This window comes from Pelophylax lessonae (genome assembly GCF_965119305.1).
Source record: "Pelophylax lessonae genome assembly, chromosome: 10".
Lineage (NCBI taxonomy): Eukaryota > Metazoa > Chordata > Amphibia > Anura > Ranidae > Pelophylax > Pelophylax lessonae.
The window spans coordinates 169878661-169905221 of NC_138777.1; the positions used below are offsets into that span (position 1 = coordinate 169878661).

General features: G+C 40.7%; 1 protein-coding gene across 1 annotated transcript in view; it reads right to left on the reverse strand.

The window, feature by feature from the left end:
* Positions 1 to 26561, reverse strand: part of LOC309564944 (uncharacterized protein) — a 143380-nt gene that overhangs the window by 46505 nt on the left and 70314 nt on the right. The window contains exons 6-14 of the mRNA XM_082269655.1: positions 25591 to 25674; positions 25339 to 25479; positions 18775 to 18932; positions 16000 to 16081; positions 11472 to 11621; positions 11238 to 11384; positions 9274 to 9478; positions 6351 to 6541; positions 1466 to 5508 (exon numbers count right to left, since the gene is read on the reverse strand). Coding sequence (XP_082125781.1) covers positions 1466 to 5508; positions 6351 to 6541; positions 9274 to 9478; positions 11238 to 11384; positions 11472 to 11621; positions 16000 to 16081; positions 18775 to 18932; positions 25339 to 25479; positions 25591 to 25674 — 5201 coding nt within the window. The remainder of the gene's footprint in view (positions 1 to 1465; positions 5509 to 6350; positions 6542 to 9273; positions 9479 to 11237; positions 11385 to 11471; positions 11622 to 15999; positions 16082 to 18774; positions 18933 to 25338; positions 25480 to 25590; positions 25675 to 26561) is intronic.

A 26561-nucleotide genomic window follows, 5' to 3' on the forward strand; every position in this document is an offset into this window, starting at 1 on the left:
TTGAGACATCACAAATTATCTACCTTTGCAGATGACCTCTTATTTTTTCTTCACCGACAGTCTCAATCCCTGTCCTGCTTAGCAAGCTGGACTGATATAGTTACCCATCTATTTTTTGGATCAACCTTTCCAAATCCTTAACGAAAACAGTAGGGAGTAATAGGGTTCCCGAACCTGGTTAAATACCACACAGCAGTCCATATGTCAAGACTCTTGGACTGGAGCATCAAAAAAGTTGTCAACCCTGGATAGATCTAGAACAAGCTAGCATTGCCTTTCTCTTGAAGAGTTTGCCTTGGGCAGAGATCCCTCCTTTCCAATCCACTGCAACTTTAGGGCTATACACTAGGAGCGACCATCTCAGACTCGGTACTTGGGACACTATTCAAAAATACCAGTCTGTCCCCGGCCCCCAACACATTAATACTGATTTTGGGTACTCCACAATTCTCTCATGACGAGATAGATCCTTAGTTCCATAATCTTACTACACAAACCGAAGTCTGAGGTAGCGATTCAGGCCAGATATAGTTCCGAAGCAATATTCAACCTACTCCAAATCTTGCCACCATTCACCTTGTTGGAACAGCTCTGCAATGATAGCACCCCTCTGGGACATACCTTGTCCCTGTTTTATGTTGACCTCAGACATGCAACCATGTGACCATTCCTTTCTGTGGAAGTGGGAGGGTGACTCACAGAGAACATTTTAACAACCCCAAAAATATAGGATACTCCTCTTTGCCAATAAAGCTTCTATAGTTAACACCCACCAAGTGAACGGCTACAAAACATTGTCAAGGTGGTACAGGACTTCCCAAATCCTACATAAATTTGATCCCCGAATATACTCTTTTCTGCTGGAGATGGAATCGCAAGGGAGGCATTCTACTCCACATATTCTGGGATTGTCCAGGTCTAAAGGAATTCTGGACTGCAGGGCTTAAAAGGATTCATAAGGTGATGAATGAGATCTAGTGACATACTCACTTCCCGTTACCTGTCCATCCAACGCTACAAAAACTCTCTCCTAAAAAATCTGCTTAATGCAGCTAAGGCCTGTATACCTGCTATTTGGAATAAACCTTCTCCACCTACTACTGAACAATGGTTTGATCGTGTGACTGACATACAGTTGATGGAGTAGATGACAGCCGATGTCAAAGAACAAACAGAAAAACACTTCAAAATTTGGACTAACCTGGTTAATATACAGGGACTCAGGGCCCACGTCAACATGTATAGTAAATTTAAATAAAAAGCAGAAACAAACCAGCACTTCCAACTGCCTCAAGAAAGTCTAGATTTTAATTGTTCCCCCTGTATTGTCATGTGGCAAAATTTGTTTTAAATATTTTTAGGCTAAACTCAAGCATTTCTGCCTTGTCTTTTTACAAGTCGGTCTTCATCAGATAAATGTCTCTTGTAACCAATGCACTATTTAATAGTCTCTTTGCTTTCCTACCTGTCTTGTAGGTCCCGCTGTTCTTGCTTCAGCAGCCTTATAGCACTTCGGCCTTTGCGCAGCTCTCTTTGCATACGTTCTAGCTCCCCTTCTTGTCTCTGTAAGTCTCTGAGGAGGGAGTCATAACGCCCCTGTAGTTCTGACCGCTCTCTGCGCACACTATGCAATTCCATCAGAAGCAATGACAGAGGGGACTCAGTAGCAGCAGGGATAGTTTCACACGCAGGCTTTACTAGAGGTAATGAATGAAACATATCAGATGCAGTCATTTGAAGTGGTGTTGTGGTTAATACGAGAGATTGTCCAGAGATAGGTGTTGTTGCTGATGGTGATGAAGGAATGGGAAGGGCATATTCAGAGGCTGGAGATGCCACTGGAGTAGATGGAGGAAACACTGGAAACAAAGGAACAGAGCTTGTAGTCCACAAAGATTTGATATTAGAAGAAGACTCAGAGGATGCAGCTGTAGAAACACTGTTTTCTTTCACTTGTTCAATTGTTTTGTATTGCTTTCCACCACCAAGCAGTTGGTTTACTTGTTCCTCTTGGTTTTTCTTCCTTTGTTCTGTATTTTGAGGGGAGCTCTCTGTTTGGTTTTCAATTTTTCTCTTGTGTGGTGTCTTTTCTCCAGTTCTATGTTCTATTTGTCTTTTAAGAGACTGAACATCTTCAGAACTTTCATACAGTTGTCTCTGCAGAAGTTCTGCCAGTTTAATGCTTTCATCTAGTTTAACCTTCAGTGACTGCTCTGATGTTTCTTTTACTTTGAGTTCTTTTATCAATGCTTCCTCTTTTCCTGTGCATTCTTCTAACTGTTTTCGTAGTAATTGTATTTCACCGTCTTTTTCTTTAACTTGTCTCTGGGAACTTTCTGCTTCTTCAGTGCTCACTTGAAGCTGCTTGAGGAGACTTTGAGATTGTTCATCTTTCTGTTGTACCTGCTGATGCGACTCTGTATTCTGCAACTGCTCATTACTTTCATTAGTCTGCCTAGAAATGGATTCTTTGTTTCTAATTATTTCATCCAACTGCTTCTTAAGCTGCTGCATCTGTTCATTGTGGTTTAAACTTCTTTCGATTAATTGGTTATTGCTCTCATCCAATTGCCTTTTCAATGACAGCTTCTCTCTTTCATGTTCTTTAAGCTGGATTTTCCATGAGTTCTCCTGCTCAGCAAACTCTTTCAGCTGTCGCCTGAGGAACTGAAGTTCAGCAATGTTCTCCTCCAGCTGTCTCTTCAGTGACTGTTCCCTTTCCTCCAAGCGTCTGTGAAGCAAAAAGCTCTCCCCACTTCTCTCTTCCAAATGTCTTTTTTGTGACTCAATTTCTTCTAAACATTTTTGAAGCTGTTTATTCAAGGAATCTATTTCTTCTGACTTCTCCTGAATCTGTTTGTTAAGGGCAGTTTCAAAAGTTGCCTTCTCTTTCAACTGTAGTTTCAGGGTTTGTATTTCTTCAGCATTCTCTTGCAATTTTATCTTGCCTGCTTGTCTTTCTCTTGCATCTTCTTCCATCTGTCTTAGCTGGACCTTTCTCCTTCCTTCATTTTCTTCCAGATGTCGTTTTAGCAGTTGCAACTCCCAGTCACTCTCTTCTAGTTTTCTTTGTATTGACTGTTGTTTTCCAATGCTCTCATTTACCTTTCTCCTCAAAGACTGCATTTCCTCCTCTCTATCCTGAAGCTGTGTCTGAAGAGATTGTATGTCAGCTTCACTATTTTTTATCTTTCGTAATAAACTTTCTTCTTTCTCAGCTGCAATCTGAATTTGGCTCTTCAGACTCTCTATATGCTCAGACATCTCATGGAGTTGTTGCTTAAGTGAAGTTGACTCTGCTGTTGGAGATTGTAGATCGTTATTTTCAACTGCATGGTCTTTTATTTGCTGCATATATTTTTCTTCTAAATCTATAAACTGTCTCTTTAAAAGTTGTATTGATGCATCTTTCTCCTGTAGCTGTCTCTGCATGGACATCATTTTCTCTGAATTTTCCTCCAGTTCTCTGTATTGGGATTGCCTTTCTCTTTCATTCTCCTCCAGCTGTCTTTTTAGTAACTGCTCTTCGCTGGTAGTGTCCTGCAACTGTTTCTGAAGAAAGTGGATGGTAATATTACTTTCTTCCAGCTGCCTCTTCACTAATTGCTCTATGCCCTCTATCTTCTCTAGATTTCTTTTGAGTTCCTGTACCTCTGCTGTTCTCTCTTCAAGCTCTCTTTTCATTACCTGCTCCAATTCTTCTCTTTTTATCAAGTTTTGTTTGAGTTCTTGCATCTCAACTGTTTTCTCTACCAACTGTCTGTTCGCTAGCTGCTCTCTTTCTTCCTCTTTTGCCAGGTTTTCTTTTAGCTCTTGAGCCTCCTTAACCCTCACTTCCAATTGATTTTTCAGAAGCTCTTCAATTTCTTCTCCCTTTTCCAGGCTTCTCTTAAGCATTTGCACTTCTCCTTTCTTTTCTTCCAATTGCCTTTCCACTAACTTTTCTAATTGCTCTCTTTTGTCCAAGCTTCGTTTCAGTTCCTGTACCTCCTTACTTTTCTCATCTAACTGCTTCTTCAGATAATGTTCTATTTTTTCTCTTTTCTCCAAGCCTTTCTTTAGGGTTTGTAATTCACCTGTTCTCTCCTCTAGTTGTCTCTTTACAAGCTGTTCTAACTCTTCCCTATTTTCTAAGTTTTTCCTAAGTAGCTGTATTTCTCCTGATCTCTCTTCCAACTGTTTCTTCAATAACTGCTCTACTTCTTCCCTTTGATGCAAGTTACTTCTGACAGTTTGTATCTCTATAGTTCGCTCTTCAAGATGCCTTCGTAAAGACTCAACTTCCATTGCAGTATCTTCACACTGCTTCTTAATTGAGGGGTCCCCTCGTTCTTGAAGATGCAGCTTTATAGACTGCATATCTCTTGTGCTTGCTTCTAGATGCTTTTTTAAAGAGAGTATCTCCTCAGAACTCTCTTGAAGGTGCTGTTTCAATGAATGTGATTCTTTCAAGTCAGATATTTGCTTCTTTAATAACTGATTCTCTAAAGATTTCTCTTGAATATGTTTCTGATGGACAGAATTTTCTATTTCTTTCTCCTGCATCTGTTTTCTAAGTGTCTGTATCTCATGTGCACCCAGTTCTATTTTGGTACCTAAAGACTGCACCTCTCTAGAACTTAATTCCAACTGTGTCTTCAGAGAGTTTACTTCCTGGGTGCTTAGTTCTAACTGAGTCTTCAGTGATTGTGCCTCTCGAGTGCTTAACTCCAGTTGTGTCTTTAGTGATAGTATCTCCTGAGCATTTAGTTCAGAGCGCGCTTTCATCGACTGCAACTCTATAGCACTGAACTCAAGTTGTGTCTTTAGTGAACGCACCTCACTAGTACTCGCTTCCAACTGTGTCTTCAGAGAGTTCACCTCTCCATTACTCTGTTCCAGCCCCGCTGTTAATGACAGAACTTCTTCAGCTTTTTGTTCTGATTGTTTCTTTGCAGATTGAACTTCATTTGTAGTCAATTTCAGTTCTTCATTTAATGAATTAATATCTCCAAAGCTTGATTCTAATTGTGTCTTAAGTATTTGTACCTCTTCTAATTTTGATTCCAGCTGTGTTGTTAAAGATCGGTTATCTTTATTAGTCTGGTCTAGCTGAGTCAGTAGTGACGTTACCTCTCCAGTGCTTAGTTCCAGTTGGGCTTTTAATTTTTGCACCTCTTCATTATTCGATTCCAGCTGTAACTTTAGTGACCTCTGCTCTACAGTACTCAGCTCGAGCTGTGTCTTTAAAGACTGGATCTCCCCAGCATTCTTATTGTCTACAGTGCTTTCCTCCAACTGTTTTTCAATCAGCTGTACATCATGTTTTTTCTCTGTAATGTCGTTCTTTGCGTTGGTTTCCAGATGTACATTTGATTGCTCAGTGCCTTTCATTGCACAGTGTTTTTCTTCAGTTTTTTGTGACTGCAGCTCTACAAAAACATTTTTGGGAATCGCCTTTTCATTTTGATTTTTATCTCCATCTCCATGTTGATGATCTTTATCCACTAAGCTGTCACCTTCTGGCTCCTAAGATAAAAAAAAAAAAGACAAATCAGATTACTAAGAATAAAGCTGAAATCCAGACACAACATTTTTGATTTACATATATTCTTTTATTTCCACAAAAGATAGAAATCTATTAAATAGTAGTGACATTATCACTTAGCTTCTCATAACCTACAACAGGACCACCCACTATGGACTGACTGTAGGAAACTAGATGGAGGGGGTGGGCAGAGACAGGATCAGTCAGCCTACAAAAGAAGAGAGGGCAGCTGTGACTGATCTTTATTATAAGAACCTCTTGAACAGAGGCAACCGATCACACTGGATTACTGCACAGATCTGGAACAAATAAACAGCACACCAAGATTCCAGTAAGAATACACATGCGAAATGCCTCTTATATTTAGACAATATTTAAAGGCTTTGACTAGGCAAGCAGTTGTTGAAAAAGCAGGTGAGTTCGAAGATCCTTAGCCAGGTTTGAGAGCATATGCATCAAAAAGAGGGCAGATATTTCTAAAATGAATTGGGAAGATCAAAATGACTATTAGTCAATCCACTAATATAGGCTTAAAATTGTTTAAACCACAATTATTTCTACCACAAAATATTTCATACCTGACAGAATTCCATTAAGGCTAAATAACAGGTAAGAAAGGATACTGTTTATGTTGCCTAGTCGAAGATGTCACTACCTCTCCATTTAACGTTGTCTTTGGGCAAATACTTTAAGGTTTTGGCATGCCTCTTCTGGTAGCAATTTATGGTACAGAATGCACTAGCTCTTGGTCTGATAGTCAGCAAAGAGGATATAATTAATACGTGTTTCTAAAAAAAATCTAAATAGTGGAATTTGCACTTACCTCCCGGATACATGAGGCTTGTACGTTTTCCAAGACCTGACCCATGAGCTCCTTCTGCCCCGTATGATATTGTACCATGCTTTCAATTTCTAAATTTCCTCCTGTCAGTGCCTGCAACCTCTCTCTTAGGATATGATTTTCTTTCTCCAGTCGCAGCAGAGCCTGGGATAGTTCTGAGCTCAAGTCTAAAACTAGAAAATAAAATGAATGGCGACAAGAATGCTTTGAACATATTATCACTCTTACAGTTTTTCATTAGATGCAAATATTAAAACAAGGCAGAAGTAAACAGATTCTAATTTCTTGAAACTAAATCACATACTCTGTTCTGTTACTTCTAAAGTAAGTAATCACTAAGGATAAATATGTAAATATGATATTTTTAAATCATAGTCATGATCATAATAATAATAACACAGCTCACACTTAAAGCGGAAGTAAACGCATCCATTTAGCAGTATCAAAAAACAGTTACATTTCCAGCACATGCCGAAAATATAACACTCCTATTGTTTGTGCTCTCAACCAAACTGTCAAACCATCCAATGGCTGGTGTCATAACTGATCACATGTGCAGCATCATGGCAGTTGTAGATGAAACAGAGGCCAAGATGGCAGCTTCCTTGGCTGAAAACGATAGGAGGGTTTACTTCCACTTTAAGTTGTAGCCAAAATAAAAAATAAAATGCACCTCAGTTAATTTTAGAGCCCCAAAGACAGATTCTGAGACTGAAGGCCTTATTTACCCTTGTCACATCTCTGAATTTGACTTTATTCACAAAGAAGAAAGGGGGTGGGCCAAGTGGTGCATCAAGCCTACTGGCTGAACCCAGATGAGCTGGCAGCCTTTCAATGATGTTATGCAAGAAGATGGTGGCACAGGGCCGAGTGGGGACAGAAGAGGAGTGCATTCTGAAGGAAAATGCTGGATCCGCTGGGCGGGTGAGAATCTTAACTCTGCGGGACCTACAACCAGGTAAGCAGGGGTTCAAAAAAAAAACTGGGGGCGGGGTGAAAATCTGCTTAAATTAAAACTACACTATATTGTCAAAAGTATTGGGACACCTGCCTTTACACGCACAAGAACTTTAATGGTATCCCAGTCTCAGTCAGTAGGGTTCAATATTGAGTTGGCCCAACCTTTGCAGCTATAACAGCTTCAACCCTTCTGCAAAGGCTGTCCACAAGGTTTAGCAGTGTGTCTATGGGAATGTTTGACCATTCTTCCAGAAGCACATTTGTGAGGTCAGGCATTGATGTTGGATTTGGAGGCCTGGCTTGCAGTCTCCACACTAATTTATCCCAAAGTTCTATCCGGTTGAGATCAGGACTCTGTGCAGCCCAGGCAAGTTCCTCCACCCTTAACTCGCTCATTCATGTCTTTATGGACCTTGCTTTGTACACTGGTCCAAATCATTTGGTTAAGGGGGATTATGGTGTGGAGTTGTTTTTCAGAGGTTGGGCTTGGCTCCTTAGTTCCAGTGAAATGAACTCTTAAGGCGTCAGCATACCAAGACATTTGGACAATTTCATGCTCCCAACGTTGTGGGAACAGTTTAGGGATGGCTCCTTCCTGTCCAACATGACACCCCACCAGTGCACAAAGCAAGGTCCATAAACACATGGATGAGTTAGTTTGGGGTGCAGGAAGTAGACTGGCCTGCACAGAGGTCTGACGTCAACCAATAGAATACCATCTGGATGAATTAGAGCGGAGACTGCGAGCCAGGCTTCTCATCCAACATCAGTGTCTGACCTCACAAATACGCTTCTGAAAAAAGGGTCAAACAATCCCATAAACACAATCCAAAACCTCGTGGACAGCCTTCCCGGAAGAGTTGAAGCTGTTATAGCTGCAAAGGGTGAGCCAACTCATTATTGAACCCTACGGACTAAGACTGGGATGCCAATAAAGTTTATGTGCGTGTAAAGGCAGGAGTCCCAATACTTTTGACAATATAGTGTATGTCATGGGGGAGCTTGGAAAAGAAATTAAAACTGCTGTGTTATTGATATTGACAGACTGCATTATATATCTAATTTTTTTATTTTGCCATTCGTTCAACCTTGAGTATACGCAACCAGGGCTTTTTCTCTTTGAGAATACATGCAGTTAATCCCCCCACCCCCATTCCGAGTCATCGTGTCTCCACCCCCTTCCCATCTCCGAGCTCTGTCCCTTGGTTCTATCCCATCATTTTTTTATGCTAATTAGTTAGTATGGATTTTGCTAATGAAAGGAAGTAAAACAGGTCCCCTGCAGCCAGCGACAATAGACCTGCTCAGCAATAATAGATTTCCCCAGCAACAATAGACTCCTTTGATAAACTATAGATTCCCCGCAACAATAGATCCACCCCAGCAATAATAGACCCCACCAGCAACACTAGATCTCCCAGTAGCCAGCATTAATAGATGCCCCCATCAACAATATATCTAACAGTAGATCGCTCCCATCAACACTATATCCCTCCAGCAACAATAGATCCCCCCACTAGCAGCAACAGACCTCCCCAGTAAGAATAGATCTCCCAGCAGCCAGCATCAATAGGCCTTCCAGCAAACCCCAGCACCCCTTGGCATTATACACATTCAGTGCTGGGGGGGAACATGTTCCTGCTGAAAAAAAGCCCTGTACACAACTATAGCCAGTTTAGAAAGGTAAAGCTGTTTGACATTTAGGACAAAAAATCAGATTATGTGGAGTAAAATTGCAGTGATCAAACAATGAACACGTTCATCATTGTATGCTACCTCTTTAACTTCGAGTTAGAATCGAACAGTCATGTCACCTGGCAAATTGAAATGCTTAATATTGCTTCAAACCATAAAAGGTCACTATAGATTCTACTGCCTACTAGTAAATATAACTTCAGCACATATAATACAAATGATGAATACAATAAACCCTATTAACACATACATTCTGTTTCTGGCTCTTGCTTGACCCAAGCTTTTCCTCTGATAGTCAATTGTTCTCTCTCCCACTTCGAGAGGGTCTCTGTATCAGCCTCATAAGATCTCTCCCAGCCTTGAGTTGCCTCTTGCCTAAGTTCTCGAATTTCCTCAGCCAGAGTTAGGTTGTCCTGGAGTAGAAACTGCATTCGCTGGCACTCTGTATCTCTTTCCTGAAATACAGTTTAGCCTTGTAATACATATACACATAACCAAAAGAGCAAAAATGTAATATATACTGTATATATACAGATATATCTATATAGAGTGCATCTGGAAAGTATTCACAGCACTAAAATTTTTCCACATTTTGTTATGTTACAGCCTTATTCCAAAATGGATTACAGTAAATTCATTTTTTTCCTCAAAATTCTACAAATAATACTCCATAATGACACTGTGAAAAACATTTGTTTAAAGTCTTTGCAAATTTATTAAAAATAAAAAACAAAAAAATTACATGTACATAAGTATTCACTCAAAATTGACCTCCGGTGCATCCTGTTTCCACTGATCATCCTTGCGATGTTTCTACAACATGATTTGAATCCACCAATGTGGTCAATTCAGTTGATTGGACATGATTTGGAAATGCACACACCGGTCTGTATAAGTTCCCACAGTTAACAGTGCATGTCAGAGCACAGATCTTGTCTGTAGACTTCCAAGACAGCATTGGTTCAAGGCACAGATCTAGGGAAAGGTACAGAAAAAGTTCTGCAGCATTGATGGTCCCAATGAGCACAGTGACCTCCATCATCTGTAAATGGAAGAAGTTTGGAACCAACAGGACTCTTCCTAGAGCGGGCCGCCCAGCCAAACTGAGCAATCGGGGAAAAGAGGCCTTTTAGTCAGGGAGGTGACCAAGAACCAGATGGTCACTCTGGCAGACCTCCAGTGTTTCTCTGTGGAGAGAGGAGAAACTTCCAGAAGAACAACCATTTCTACAGCGCTCCATCACGCAGGCCTGTATGGTAGAGTGGCCAGACGGAAGCCACTCCTCAGTAAAAGCCACAGTATATGAAAAGTCATCTGAAGGACTCAGACCATGAGAAAAAAAATTCTCTGGTCTGATTAAACAAAGATTAACCTCTTTGGCCTGAATGGCAAGCTTTATGTCTAGAGAAAACCAGGCACCGCTCATCACCTGGCCAATACTATCCCTACAGTGAAGAATGGTGGTGGCAGCATCATGATGTGGGGATGTTTTTCAGCGGCAGGAACTGGGAGACTAGTCAGGATTGACGGAAAGATGAATGCAGCAATGTACAGAGACATCCTTGATGAAAAACCTGCTCCAGAGCACTCTGGACCTCAGACTGGGTTGAAGGTTCATCTTCCAACAGGACAAAAACCTTAAGCACACAGCCAACAACTCTCAATGTCTTGAGTGGCCCAGGTAGAGCCCAGACTTGAACCCGATTGAACATCTCTGGAGAGATCTGAAAATGGCTGTGCATCAACGCTACCCTCCCAACCTGATGAAGCTTGAGAAGTCATGCAAAGAAGAATGGGAGAAACTGCCCAAAACTAGGCGTGCCAAGCTTGTAGCATCCTACTCAAAAAGACTTAAGGCTGTAATTGGTGCCAAAGGTGCTTCAACAAAGTACTGAGCAAAGGCTGTGAATACTTACTGTATGTACACATGAATTTTTTATTTTTTTATTTTTAATAAATTTGCAAAGGTTTCAAACAAACTTCTTTCACATTGTCATTATGGGGGATTGTTTGTAGAATTTTGAGGAAAATAATGAGTTCAATCCATTTTGGAATAAGACCAGATTGTAGATATGTATAAATATATATATATATATATATATATATATATATATATATATATATATATATATATATATATATATATATAAATATAAATATATGTTGTACACACAAGAACTTCAGCATGTTTAGACATAGCTAGATATATCTTACCATTTCTAATCGTTTGATTCTCTCTTCTAGTGAGTGCTTTTCTCTTTCGCACATGCGCAGTCTCTCAGAGCGTTCTCTTTCAGCAGCTAGTTGATGTTCTAACACCTCTTTATCCTCCAACAGACTCCTAGAGAACTCTTTCTCTTCCTGTTAGAAAGAAAAATATTCCACATTAGTCTTCTGAACGCACCCATAGTGGCAACTAAGTGAAGGTGGGCTTTTGAGAGGACAGACCTGAAGGGATCGCTGATAAAAATCCATAATGCGTAGTCTCTCTGTGAGAGTGCTCACTTGTGCTTCAGAACGCCGTGAGCGCTCTCTTAACGCATCAAGCTCATCACGGTAACTACGAGAGAGAGCAGCCGTTTGCGAAAGCTCCCGAACCTAGGAAATGTGGAGATATGCTTAACACATTGCAAGATCAAAAGAGTAAGTTGTAAAAAAAAAAAAATATATATATATATATATATATATATATATATATATAAATATATAAATGCCACATACATTCATAAAATTCTAACTGTTGGTGCAAATATAAGAATATAATTAGTATGGAACAAAGCAAACTATCGTTCCCTTTACAGTCAATAAGCTCATGGGCATTACACAACGAACATGTCTGAAAAACACAACATTCCCATAAACCCATGATCCCCAGCAATGCTAGTAACGCCTGGACTGTCCCAATACTTTGCCCCCAGTAGGGTAGTGAAAGAGTTTGATTTTGTCAATGATGAATGCTGTTTTCCAAATTTGGGCTGAATTTAGGTGTAGCATGAACCGGTCAAGCACAAGGCTTATTATTATTAAGCTTTCGAAAAATGCTGTTAATGAGGTTTGGAATATAACATTCTTCAAAAAAATAATTTTCAAAAAACAAATGAGCTATGCTCTACATTAATGTTCACCCCTTTAGCAGCTGGGTACAAATGTATAACAATCAAAAGGGCAACACTTGGCACATCCCAGTATTTAAATACAACTCCTTAGCTGCATTGAATATCTATAAAGTATTCGGAATTAGGAATGGTGTTCTTTTCGGATGATATTCTTCTTTTCACATCCAGGCCCAAACATAACATTCTAGCCACACAACAAATCTTTGAAGAATATGGAAATTTCTCTGATCTCCATATCGACCTCTCTGAAAGCAAAATCCTCCCCATTACAAAGTTCAACAAAGGTACCCCCAATACAACAATTCTACCTAATTGTAGCACAAGAGTAGATCAGCTACTTTAGTATTAAATTTGGTAAGATGACCGAAGATGAATGGCTGAGGACGTGCACTGTCAAGATCTGTGGCTGCCTTATGTTGCTGCTAAACTAGGTCAAATCCTCTATCAAATGCATAAATGTCAGGTTAATGTGCTCCTCCTGCAAGAGATGCACTTCCACTCTAACTTTACCCCTTCCTGTTCTAACAGCTACAGAAATCCAAGTTAGTCTCCTTTCACAAATCGCTCCCCATTGAACTGATAGACCACGTCTCTGACCCACAGGGAAGGTATGTTTTTGTGAAGTTCTCACTCTTGGGCACTAAATTCACGGTGGCCAATATATACCTACTAGATGTTAACCAAGTTCCATCGGCCTTGCAGTACCTAGAGCTCCGATCAGGTTTCCCGGAGGGCAAACTCATCCTGGGAGGGGATTTCAATATCCCGCTGGAGCCTCTACTAGATTTCTCCTCCTCAGGATCTTCAATATCCTTTTCTAAATTGAAGGCCCTAAAATGTGCCATTTCTAATTTAGATCTCATTGATGTGTGGAGGATTTTATACCCCAAAGCTCGGAACTATACCCATTTCTTCCAAGTACATCAGTTATACAGTCACATAGATTACTTCTTAATAGATAACAGTTGTTTAGATTGGTCTCCTGAATGCGACACTGACTCTATGGTTTGGTCAGACCACTCCCCTATATACCTAACATTTTTGCTCCCATCCACACCAGTTAAGGAGTGGACCTGGAGTCTGAACGATTCATTACTCTCAAACTCGGAATGCGTTGCACGGGTTACAGAGACCATCTCTAATTTCTTTGAGGATCACGCTTCGGATACCAACTCGCTCCTCATTCAATGGGAAGCACATAAAGCTGTCCTTACGAAGTACTTTCATCCAAATAAGGGCCCAATTAAAGAAAGAACGCTCGGCCACCATAGCAACCCCCGTACAGAAACGTAAAACTTTGGAAATGGAACACAAACGGGTTCCCACAATGGACAGTGTCACCGACATTTCTTTGGCCCGCTCCCAACTTCGGGAGCTATATGAGGCGTCTGCACGTACGTTTGCAGGTAAGCTTGCATTACACCAATACAAACTACAGGTTAAGTGTGGGAGACCTCTAGCCCACTCCTCACATCCAAAGTCACCTTCTACCTTTATAACTCACATTCAAGATAAATCAGGAGAATCAGTCTCTACACCATCATAAATAGCTCAGACGTTCAAGGATTTCTACCAATCTCTGTATAATATTTCTACCACACAGCCTCCTCATACCCCAGCCACTTCGGGGGAGGATAAGACATCCTACATTACTAGGACTGCATTACCCACTCTAGATGAAGACACCGTAGGCAAACTCGAAAAGCCAGCCAGTCAAGATGAAGTAACGGAAGCTATCGCTTCCACCCCTGCAGGCAGGAGTCCGTGTCCTGATGACTTTACTTCCAAATTTTACTAATTCTTTGCTTCCTCCCTTGCCCCCTTCTTGACTAAAATGTTTAATTCCCTAACAGAGGGTTCCTTCTTCCCTCCGCAGAGGCTTGAAGCACTTATCTCCCTTATTTCAAAACCAGATAAGGACCCATTCCTCTGCGCGAACTACAGACCCATTTCCTTGATTGGGTTAGATTTAAAAATATACGCTAATGTGTTGGCTAATAGACTGCAGCTATTATTACCACAGTTAATACACTTAGACCAGGTTGGTTTTGCAGATGTGAAGCGAGAGATAACACCCTGAAAACCCTTCTTCTGACCGATTATGCCCACACTCAGAATATCCCTCTTTGCCTCTTAACGGTTGATGCCGAGAAGGCATTTAATTGAGTGGACTGGCAATTCCTTCGCCTTTCCCTGCAACAGATAGGGCTGGGGCCTCACATTTTGTTAAGGACCATGTCTCTATATACCTCCTTCCTGTTTAATATCCAGAATGGGAAGAGACAAGGCTGTCCCCTTTCTCCCCTTCTTTATGTTCTTACGATGGAACACTTGGCACTCGCTCTGTGAAATAATCCCTCCATTTAAGGTGTCACAGTCGGTCCCCTACATTCCACGCGTGGGAAGCTAGGGGGCGAGCATGCGCCGCCGCCGGCACGCTCCCGCCCCCAGTCGGCAGTGGGGAAGCCGATGCATGGGTCAGGCGGCTCCGATTGCCGTCTGACACCTGCGATCGCTCCCTGCTGAGAGAGAAGGACGGTTGGCTGTTGTAAACACAGCCGACCGTTCTTCTCCCTGAAATGATCACAGAGCTCATGTGATCCTTCTATATAGGATCACATGTCTCTATGGTCATTTCACGCCCCCCCCCCCCACAGTTAGCATCACTCCCCTAGGCTCACATTTAACCCATTAATCACCCATAGGGTTAACACCTTCCCTGCCAGTGTCATTATTACAGTAATTGCATATTTTTAGCACTGATTACTGTAGTAATGTCACTGGTACCCCCAAAAGTGTCAAAAATGTCAGTTAGGGGTTCGATCTGTCTGCCGCAATGTAGCACTCCTGCAAAAAATCGCAGATCGCCGCCATTACTAGTAAAAAAAACAAACAATAAAAATGACATAAATCTTTACCGTAGTTAGTAGACGGAATAACTTTTGCGCAAGCCAATCAAAATACGCTTATTGAGATTTTTTTTACCAAAAATATGTAGCAGAAAACAAATTGGTCTAAAATGTTAAATTTTTTTTTTTTTTTGAGAATGTCATATAGTAGAATGTGAAAAATATATATTTTTTTTCAAAATTGACACTCTTTTTTTGTTTATAGCGCAAAAAATAAAAATCGCACAGGTGATCAAACACCACCAAAAGAAAGCTCTATTTGTGGGAAAAAAAGAACATCAATTTTATTTGGGTACAGCGTTGCACGACCGCGCAATTGTCCGTTAAAATAATGCAGTGCCAAACTGCAAAATAGGGCCTGGTCATTAAGGGGGCAAATCCTTCCGGTCTTAAAGTGGTTAATACCTACTGTATACATTTTAAAGGCTCAAAAGGCAGTAAGATAATTCAATATGTATCAGGTTGTATTAGAGGAAAAAAGAGGAAATTGCCTAATGTGCATTGCTAACAGATAGGATTTGGGTGTGTATGTGACTAAGCATGCCATAGAACACAGCCATGCTGGTACAAACATATACCGCATGTGTCACTCCGTTTTATGAAGTTAAAAATTGACTCATTCAATACAAGGCAGAGCATGTCAACCCACCATATATGCTTAGAGTCTCTTATGCTGGCCAAAGACACAGCAATTTTCAGGCAGTTTAAACCAATGTTTGAAGGTAAAAATTAGCAAATGGTTCCTAACAAACTACCACCAACAGTTTTGAGTCTTAGTAGTAGAAACTGTTGCTTATGTCATTTTTTTCATCCTTCTTTGAAGGGAAAAAAGAGCACAAAAAGACACAGCATACTAATTTATATGAGGCCAATTCAAAAGACGCAGATAGACAAATGGAATACAAATTTCTGGTAAAGGACAATATAACCTAAACGATTGTACATGTGTACCTGCTGATGTACTTTTCTCAGCTCCACTTCCAGTAACTGCACCTGCTGCTGACTGTCCAGTAATTCCTCAGACTTCTCCTCTCTTTGGAAATGTAAAGAAAGAGAAAAGATTACCCATTAAAGTCTAGACTGCATTTTATGTACAATTACATTTAATGTAGATGCCAAAATTATAGTGGTGTATCTATCACTGTTTTGACAAAAATGTGCCCATTTTCTTCTACCAACATTCTATTTTCTAAATTTTCTCTATGTATCATAGCGGTTTTCACCTGTTTCAAAAATTCACCAAACATCTGTTATGTTATGTTTTATTGAGAAAGTACTTTTTTGTACCATTCATCAGTGCCATCTTAAGAGCCTTATAGGCCCCTGGGCAATGCAGTGCACTGGGGCCCCCTGCCTACACAATCACCCACGAGAATACACATTACAGGGAACACTATATACTACAAGAGAGTACAACTACTACCTGGAGTATATACCTTAATATATACATATTACAGGGACCAATATATACTACAAGAGAGTACAACTACCTGGAGTATATACCTTACTATATACATATTACAGGGAACACTATATACTACAAGAGTCTCTTGTAATATATAGTGTTCCCTGTAATATTTATATAGTAAGGTATATCCTCCAGGTAGTTGTCTCTTGTAGTATATATTTGTCCCTGTAATATGTATATAGTAAGGTATATACTCCAGCCTGAGCCTAGTTGTACTCTCTTGTAGTATATATTGGTCCCTGTAATATGTATATAGTAAGGTATATACTCCAGGTAGTACTTGTACTCTCTTGTAGTATATAGTTTTCCCTGTAATATGTATATAGACTATATACACATTACAGGGAACACTATATACTACAAGAGAGTACAACTACTACCTGGAGTATATACCTTACTATATACATATTACAGGGACCAATATATACTACAAGAGAGTACAACTACCTGGAGGATATACCTTACTATATACATATTACAGGGAACACTATATACTACAAGAGTCTCTTGTAGTATATAGTGTTCCATGTAATATTTATATAGTAAGGTATATCCTACAGGTAGTCTCTTGTAGTATATATTGGTCCCTGTAATATGTATATAGTAAGGTATATATCCTCCAGGTAGTAGTTGTACTCTCTTGTAGTATATAGTGTTCCCTGTAATATGTATATAGACTATATACACATTACAGGGAACACTATACTACAAGAGAGTACAACTACTACCTGGAGGATATATACCTTACTATATACATATTACAGGGACCAATATATAGTAAGGTATATCCTCCAGGACAGGTAGTTGTCTCTTGTGTTGATCATGCCATGGAGATTGGAGAGAGTTAAAAAAAGAAAGAATATCATATCAAGCAGCCTGGCAGCTGGGCTGGCTGCCTTACCTTTCACAACAGCTGCACATGGGAGGAGGTGGGTGGAGGCGGAGGCGGAGCCAGTCTTCTAGGCGCGGAGACGGAGAGGAGAGGAGGACGAGCCGACGAGGAGGATCCTCCTCCGCTGTGCATCATGGGTCTGCTCTGCTAACGTCACTGGTTGCTAGATGCCAATCGGGCTGGCCTTAGCAACCAGTGTCTGTGCAGTGCAGACTCGAGCCACGGCCACCGCCGGCAGACAACAAGGGGGGGGGGGACCGGGGCGGCGGACAACGGGGGGCCCTAGACCACCAGGGACAGTAATTGCCACCATCCATGTGGGGCCCCTTGGCAAGTGGGGCCCCCGGGCAACCACCGGGCATGCCCATTGGAAAAGACGGCCCTGCCATTCATCCTTTCTGAATGTAGATTGGTTCTGATAGTTACGCTTGCTCATTTTTAATTTTACACAATATTTAAACTGTCTTCAGGTTTGGAGTTAAGATGTGTATTTTAAACAGCTGTGGAGTTATAGCTTATGGAAAGTGTTGAAACTATGTTTTTGTTTTACTGTAAGAATTAAAAAAAAAAAAAAAAAAAAGATAACAATCATTGTATGGTTGGTTCATTCTGGGGGGATTTTAATTTATTTTCAGCCTCTAAATGCACTTATATGTTAGCCTATGTGTCCATACAAACATAGGTGTTTACAAGCATATTAGAGAAAGAGCTTTTTGTGGCTGGAAAAAAACATTTAAGCATTTAGGAGAGGAGCTTTTGACCAGAAACATTTGTGAAGCACCTAAATGCATGTAAATAAGTGTAAAAGCTGGACATGTTCACTCCAATGGGCATATTTTAAGCTGCTTTATTTTTTGCCAGGAGAAAAGGCAACTAGGGGAGGAAAAATATGTCCTGTGCGCATCAGACCTTAATATATAACATGAAATGTAACCTCCTAGTGCTGAAAGTATAAACGCAGTTTCTGGCACCATAGAGGGCACAGTGGCAAATTAACCAATCACATTCCATTTTTTAGTAAGATTCCCACAAAGATTTGTCTAAAGGTAAAAAATAGCTGCTACTGTTCTGTAAAATTTGTCCAGGCAAATTTCACCACAGGGTGAATTCTGAGAGAAATAGTCAGGTGAATCCTATTATTATTTGGATGAATTTACATATTTTTTTACATAGGCAAACTTCCCCAGTAAATAAACAATAAATGCAACTTAAAAACTTTGGATTTACAATCACTTTAAATCAATTTTTAGGGTTTGTGTACAAATCTGATCACTGTGAGGTCTATTGCCAATAAAATATTTTGCTTGATGAAGAAATATGTTCATTTCTAAGTCCCTTTTCCAGTTATTTATTATATTATACATACAGTTCTTGACGCACTCGTCGGAGTTTGCTCTGTAGATCAGCAATGTGCAGAGAGTTATTCTGCCAAGCATTAGGATCAGATATAACTGTTTTGGATACACCTTGTAACTTGGTATCACTGGGCCTATTTTGCTGTTCACATCGCATTTTGGACAGTCGCTGTAAAGAGATAATTACACGATTTTTAGATACCAACATTCAGAATATTCTGAATAAGAAAACAATTTGCACTTAACCTGGCTGCATGCATTAAATTGTTAGTAAAGGATAATGCTAACTATTCTTAAAAATGTTCCCGCCAACCTCCTCCTTCCTATCATGCATACCCGTATTAAAAAGATCTACTGGTATGTACTTACCTTAATTTAATCCAGTCTGGTCATGTTATTCAACAGCTCCGGCTCTCCTGTGTAAGGGAGCCCTTAACAACAGCTGTGAATTCTCTGAGCCATGTTGTCACCTAAAGGCTCCCATGGCCTATCCATTGTTGACACTCTTTCCTCTCCCCTGCAGCTGCCGATTTCTGATACAGGGCAGCTGGAGCTGATAGATCACATAACTGGACCGGATTAAAAATAGGTAAGTGCAACATGTACACAAATCTTTTTATACAGGGTATGCATGATAGATAACAGGGAGGAGGGAACATTTTAAAGAATAGCTGGAGCTAGCCCTATCTGCCACTTCAACCCCAAAGCACCTACAGAAAAACAATTCTTACTGTGCATAAGGAAAACATGTTATTTGGTGGTAATGCCAATGTAATGTAATGTAGTTTCATGGCTGAGCTCTAAACTGGTAGACTGACTATTTGATGCTTTAGGGCCGCCAATATGCAGATTTTTTTATTGTTATGCCAAGAAATCAGGCAAGTAAAATCTTGTTAAATGATGTACTGTACAAATATGAATGGCAGCTTGCATTTTTACATGAACATGTGTAGAAAAAAATAGAACAATAGTCTCTAAAATGACCTGTACCATATTATCTCTACGGATATTAGGATTTTTTTTATTTTTTTATAGGGTATTGACCTCCCTTGCCAAAGTTTTACTGCTGTCTCTTTCCCAACTAGGAAGATTCACACTCATGTTTTGTCCTGGTAACTGCTGTAACCAGTTCAGAGAGTGAGAAAGTGATTGAAATGCAATTTTTTTTTCAATAATTTTTTTATTCACACTTTAAAATTGGTTGATACACATGGTTAGGTTAGTAGGGGACATGTACCAATGCAAAAAAAAAACAATTTTTTAAACAATCCTTTTTAAAGGAGCAGTGATTTAATGATGTTTAAAGTAAAACAATAAAAATGAACAATTCCATTATATATCATGCCTGGTGGGTCCCCTAAATGAGCCTGTAAAGTATGTAGGACATTTCTAAAATAAAAAAATGTCATTTAAACTTGCTCACGGCTGTAATGTATTGTCGGCTCCCAGATAAAATAATATGAAAAAAAAATGGTGTAGGGTCCCCCCAGTTACTTCGGATCTGGTATGGATTTGGATCTAAAAAAAAAAAATGCACAGGTGCAAGGTGAAGGAACGAGCCCTGCTGTTAAAAATTTCATACAAAATTCAAATCGCATGTACTTGTCATACAGGGGCAGAAAAAGTGGGCCTTGGGTGTTGGTGGTTCCTGAACACCGCAACCCCTCACAGTTACTCTTGCTGGGTGCAGGAAGGGGCCCTGCTGTTCAAAATTCCATACAAAATTCAAATCGAATGTACTTGTCATACAGGTGCAGAAAAATTGGGCCTTGGGTGTTGGTGGTGCCTGAACACCACAACCCCTCGCGGTTACTTTTGCTGGGTGCAGGAAGGGGCCCTGCTGTTAAAAATTCCATACAAAATTCAAATCGCATGTACTTGTCATACAGGTGCAGAAAAATTGGGCCTTGAGTGTTGGTGGTGCCCTAAACCAAAAACATTGTTGGAAGCAAGCATAATCAAGATTCAAGAATAGGATAGGCAGCATATGCAGTCTTCAAGGGATGCCATACACCTAGCAAAGTCAATTGGTTACATCAGCATCAGGGGCTTAATAGCTGCTGTTGATCAAGGACTGATTAATTTTGATACAGTAAATGTCAGCTGGTCACCAGAGTCTGTGGACAGGCGCACTCTTTTATCCATCACAAAACCTCCAGCAGCACTGAATGTTCATTCGGAAAGCACGCTGGAAGCAGGACAGGCCAGTAGCTCAATTGCATATTTAGCAAGTTCTGACCAGTGGTCTATCCTCAAGACCTAGTAACCCAGTGGATGCTCAGTTGGAAAGGTCTCAAAGTCTGCTCTTGCCCCTAGTTAATCCTGCACAATATGATGGAGACGCTGCCGGTGGTTGCTTAACAGCCCTGGGCGCTGAGGACTAAAGAATTGTTTAAAGGCATCGGTCAGCCGGCAGCCTTCTCCACCTCTCCTACTTTGGCTGAATGATGCCTCAGAAACATGTCCAGAGAACGTTAACCTCCCAGTGTCTGGAATGGTGTTACGCAAATTTTTCTTCAAGGCGTCCTCAAGATGTTTCATCCTCTGCTCCCTCTGCGAAGGCAGGATGAGCTCTACAACTTTACCCTTGTAACGTGGATCAAGATAGGTTGCCAACTAGTAATAATCCCTCTCCTTGATAGCACGAATCCTCTGGTCCTTTCGCAGGCTTTGCAGAATCAGGGAGTTCATGGAGCGTAAGTTTGAGGAGGCATGTGATTCTGAGTCCTCTGGATCACTAAGGAAGACATTGTCAGGAGCAACCTCTCCCCAGCCATGTATAACTCCTGGGGTTTCTGGGGAATGAAAACTATCCCTTGAAGCCTGCTGTATGTTATCCTCGACATCCATGTTGCCACAATCTTCCTCCTCCTCCTCTTTCTCCTGTGTGTTTTGTGGCCCTGCAGGAATGATATCTGCATAAAGGGGGCCTTGTAAAGAAAGAAAGTCCTCCTCCTTCTCCCGCTGTTCTGCCTCAAATGCCCTGTCCATGATTCCACAAAGCATGTGCTCCAGCAGGAAGACTAGAGGGACAGTGTCACTGATGCATGCATTGTCGTGGCTCACCATCCTTGTGGCCTCCTCAAATGGTGGCAGGACAGTGTATGCATCCTTTATCAGCAGACACTGGCATGGCGAAAAGAAACCAAGCTCCCCTGAGCCTGTCCTTGTGCCATACTCACACAGGTAATCATTGATGGCCCTCTGCTGCATGTGCAGCCACTGCAGCATTGCCAATGTTGAGTTCCACCTGGTGGGCATGTCACAAATCAGGCGGTAGGTGGGCAGGCTGAATTCCCATTGAATGTCAGATAAGAAAGCACTGGCATTGTACGAACGGCCGAAATGGACGCAGACTTTTCTGGCCACAGACTTTTCCTTCCAAGGAGATCTTGGGAAAACCGGGTATCTGCTCAAGAAACGCTGCACCACCAGATTCAGAACATGTGCCAAGCATGGAACATGTGTCAAGTGTCCCTGTCGGAGGGCAAAGAGAAGGTTGGTGCCATTGTCGCATACAACCATTCCTGGCTCAAAATAGCTGAGCACTGGCATTGTATGACCGCCGGAAATGGCCACAGACTTTTCTGGCCTGTTCCACAGGCTCCTTGTCTACAGCTACTCCTTCCGTAGCTTCACCATCATGCACAGGGGAGTCATCTGAATTATTTGATCACAGTGTCAGTTACATGATACTGGAAGATGTGCAGCAATTTGAATGCTCCGACGTTGGTGCCCAGGTTAGAGGAAGGGAATAACATAAGCCTAGAGAGAGGGGGTGACAATGATGGGCAAGAAACTAGCAGTCATGTTGCCACAGCTGCAGCATGCTGCCAAGTTTGCTCTAGTGACGAGGTGGGAGGGGATGATGAGTTCACTGACTGTACTTGGGTGCCTGAAAGAATAGAGGAGGAATATGAGGAGGAAGAGGAGGTGGCACAACTCCAATGAGGAAGGATGTGCTCCAGGGGCTGCCTTAAGGGCAGCCACTCTATTGCATCACACCACAGAGCTCCACAGGTGCAGGGCGCTGCTAACTACAGGCCGACTTCCAAAAGTTCATTGGTGTGGGCTTTTTTCAACACGTGCAGTAGACCGCAACGTTGCTGTTTGCAATCCCTGTCTGAAGCGGAACAAGCGTGGCCAGAACCCCAGCTGCTTGGGCACCACATGCTTGACAAGACATATGACGACTTGCCATGCAGTCGGTTGGCAACATCATTAAAAAAAAAGCATACCTTGCTCCTCATCTGGAATCTCTACCTTTACTATACCTCATGTCTTCTCAAAAACCTAAACTCTGAGGGATGATGGTATAGCAATGAGTGCCACAGATACTTGCGCCCAATCTAGTATGAGCCTGTGTAACAGAGGACAAGGAGGATGAGGACGGCTTAGTTATCCACTCCACTAACTCTTCTGCATGTTGTGGCTTAATAACATGGCCAGCCCCGGAAAAAGAGGACAAGCGTGCCCCGCCTGCAGAGAATGCACCATGTCCGTGGCCACCATTTTTCACTGTGGACACAGAGGCTGTTTGCCCTCTTTTAGTGGCCTGTGAGTGTCTGGATTTTGGGGGGTTTTTATAACTGTGTAAGCTAGGAGCAGAATTGAATATTGAATATATAATCCTACTCACCCAGCGCTTAAAATTAAGTTATATTATAAAAATTGAAATAGGTTCTGCTAGTACCAAAATACCTGCACACCAATATCATAAGCTGCCACTATAAATTATAAAATACTCAAAATAGGTGCACTCTAAGAAAAAATGTATCAAATAAAACCCCTTCAAGAGTCCACTAGCGGCGCTAATGGTGTATTATCTAAATACACCTCTAATCATAGCACATATGATGTAACAAGAGAAAGTCCTCAATAAAAACTTTGAATTGAGTCAGATGTTGGGAAATCTTCATGCACACTGTTCGAAATCAGCAAGAAAAAATATTAGCCAGGTAAGTGCATCCAACCACGTGCATACAATAAGCAGAAAGCCTCCACCTCACCGCTGTGCACGCCTTATGGTAATACACTTACCAGAGGCGGCTTAAAATTGAGCCTGTAGTATCAATCCCAGATGGACAAATTCCTCAAGGTATAGAGACACTGGAACCAAATGACTCCTCACCAAGATGGATGGACCGCATTCAGCATAGTAAGGTGTGCATGTAAATAAATAGCGAAATACACATAGCGTAATCCTTCATTTTAAGAAGGAAGTTTGTGCTATCACTGCAGAGCTCCTCACTCACTATATCCTCGTTGATCAGCTCTTGGTAAAATACTAAGAAAATGTCTTCTACTCTGTTCACTCTGGATACATTTCTGCTCCTTTTCTGTTTCATTACCAGGACAGAAGGTGAGAGGAAATCTCCCCAGACTGCAAAAAATAACCCAATAGCGGTTTTATCCCTTCTCTACTCTATCTAAATATATTCACCTCACTTCCTGTATTCTTTGACACCCATCAAACAGACAGACAAAAATAATACCAAAACAGAGGTGCTAAACATTCTTACCCACTTACGGACAGTCCACTGTACATATACTGTGGCAGGGCGGCCACTCTGCACCAGATCACATACCTAGTATGTGATCTGCCATCTCCAGGTCTAGGGCGCACGTGTGCGCTGCTGGTGGCCCATTCCTGCTGTGTTTATACACAGCGGGAGCTGATCCCAAGGTACAGCAAACTTGATGTCCGCCGATACACAGGCAGAACGGCAGTCTGCCTAAGTGCCTATGCAAACAAGGCAGATTGTCATTCTGTCAGTACAGAAGGCATGGATCCTGTGTTCCTGTAAAGCAGGAATACCGATCCATGCCTTCTGCTAGTCAAAGCACCTCCCCCACTACACTGAATCACAGACTAGGCACACAGGTAACCCTTTGATCGCCCCTAATGTTAACCCCGTCATTAGTAAAGAGACAGTGCATATTTTTTAGCAGTGATCACTGTATTAGTGCCACTGGTCCCCAAAAAAGTGTCAAAAATGTCAGTTAGTGTCCGATTTGTCTATTGTAATATCGAAGTTCCGCTGTAAGTTGCTGATTGCAACCATTACTAGTATAAAAAAAAAAAGTAAAAAAAATGAATAAATAAAAATATCCCATAGTTTGTAGACGCTATATGTTTTTCAATCTTATCACAATGTGGAAAAAGTAATTACTTAAACCCAACTGGCCTGTCTTTGGCAGCTCACCACAAAGACTGGGATCCCCCAGGGGAGTTCTCCTGACCTGAAGTGTAATAGGTCAAAAAGAGGGCCAAATGAAAAATTCTTGGAAGTCTAAAGTCTTTGATGTTCAGCTGATTACAACAAGCAGGGCAAAGGACAGCCTAAAATACAATTCTGACATAAGTTCTAATATTTCTGTACTCTTTAAAAAATGGCTAGAATTTGATTTAAATAATATTGACACCGTTTTTCACTATCTATATAGTAAAAAGTATATATTTTTTACAATAAATTGAAATCAACAGCGCTGAATATTATTTAAAAGTTGTTTCACTAAAGCAAATAAAATAAAGAAAACATCCAGTACAAGGATATGAACATTATTGTCCTTACCTCCAGAGCATCATCCCTCTGCTTCAAGATGTCTCTCAGGTGAGCAGAAAGTAAATGGACCAGCTCTTCTAGGTCAGAGATAGAGAAGTCCGACAGTTCTGACCCAGGCAAAGTCAATATCTTATGAGGGTCTTGTGTGATCTTAACATAAAGAGGAAGAAAATTTCTGGTGAGAAACATTATATCAAGTTTGGAAATAAAAGAGGAAATTATGGGATTATAAAATTATAAAAAAAAGCAACCCAAATTCACCTCCTGAATTTTCTCAGCCAGCTTTGTCTGGAAATCCAAATTTAGACTCCTTATTGTACCAATTATTTCTTCTCGACCTTCGCCCTATTGTATTGAAAGAAAATGCATTAATACTATGAGAGCACTAAAATGTGTCTTTTTGTAAAAAATAAAAATTTTGATAAACTTGCTCATGAGTCAATAAAGTTACCCATCTATGATGACAATACTCATGCTAGATGATGACAACATACTAATTGAAAAATAAAATAGCAAATCCAAAGAAAAACCATAAATATCACCATACTCTTTTATTGGTTAAAAAAAAGTGATTACTGAAATTTTATAGACATAAAAAAATAATTAGCATGCTCTGGCTGCTTAAATTCATATTTATATGTCCTCTAATCTCTCTGAGGGTCTGTATGTCATTTTCTTCTGTGTGTATTGCAGTCTGGGCTGGGTTTTGCTAAGCAGTTTCTGGGGGACATGTGAATACAAGACAACAAACTTAACGTTTTGATTAAATAGGAATAAAATAGTAAAATGCAATAATCCATATTTACCTGAATGACAAAAAGTAAAATCTTTTTTCCAATTTAGTTTTTTATTTCACAGCACAACAAGAAAAACAAAACCACTATATATTCTTCTTAACGTGTTAAAGCCTGACCATTTTCTAGAACATAATACTAAGTATAGAGTTTAAAATGAACCAATAGGTGATCCAGTGATCCGGCATTAACCCAAAACTGTATGACCCTGAAACAGTTAGCATATACATGTTTTGTATATATTTGTTTTTAAATGTATGCTATCTTTTTACTCTGTTTTAAAGTGATTGTAAAGCCTTACAAATACACAGTGAAGTAAACAGCCTCAGGTGATATAGAGAGATTAAAGAAATCCTCCTACATAATTTTTACTTGTTTATCTGAAGCCCTCTCTTCCCTACACCCCTTCAAAAGGATAGAAAAGTTTTAAAATCCTCC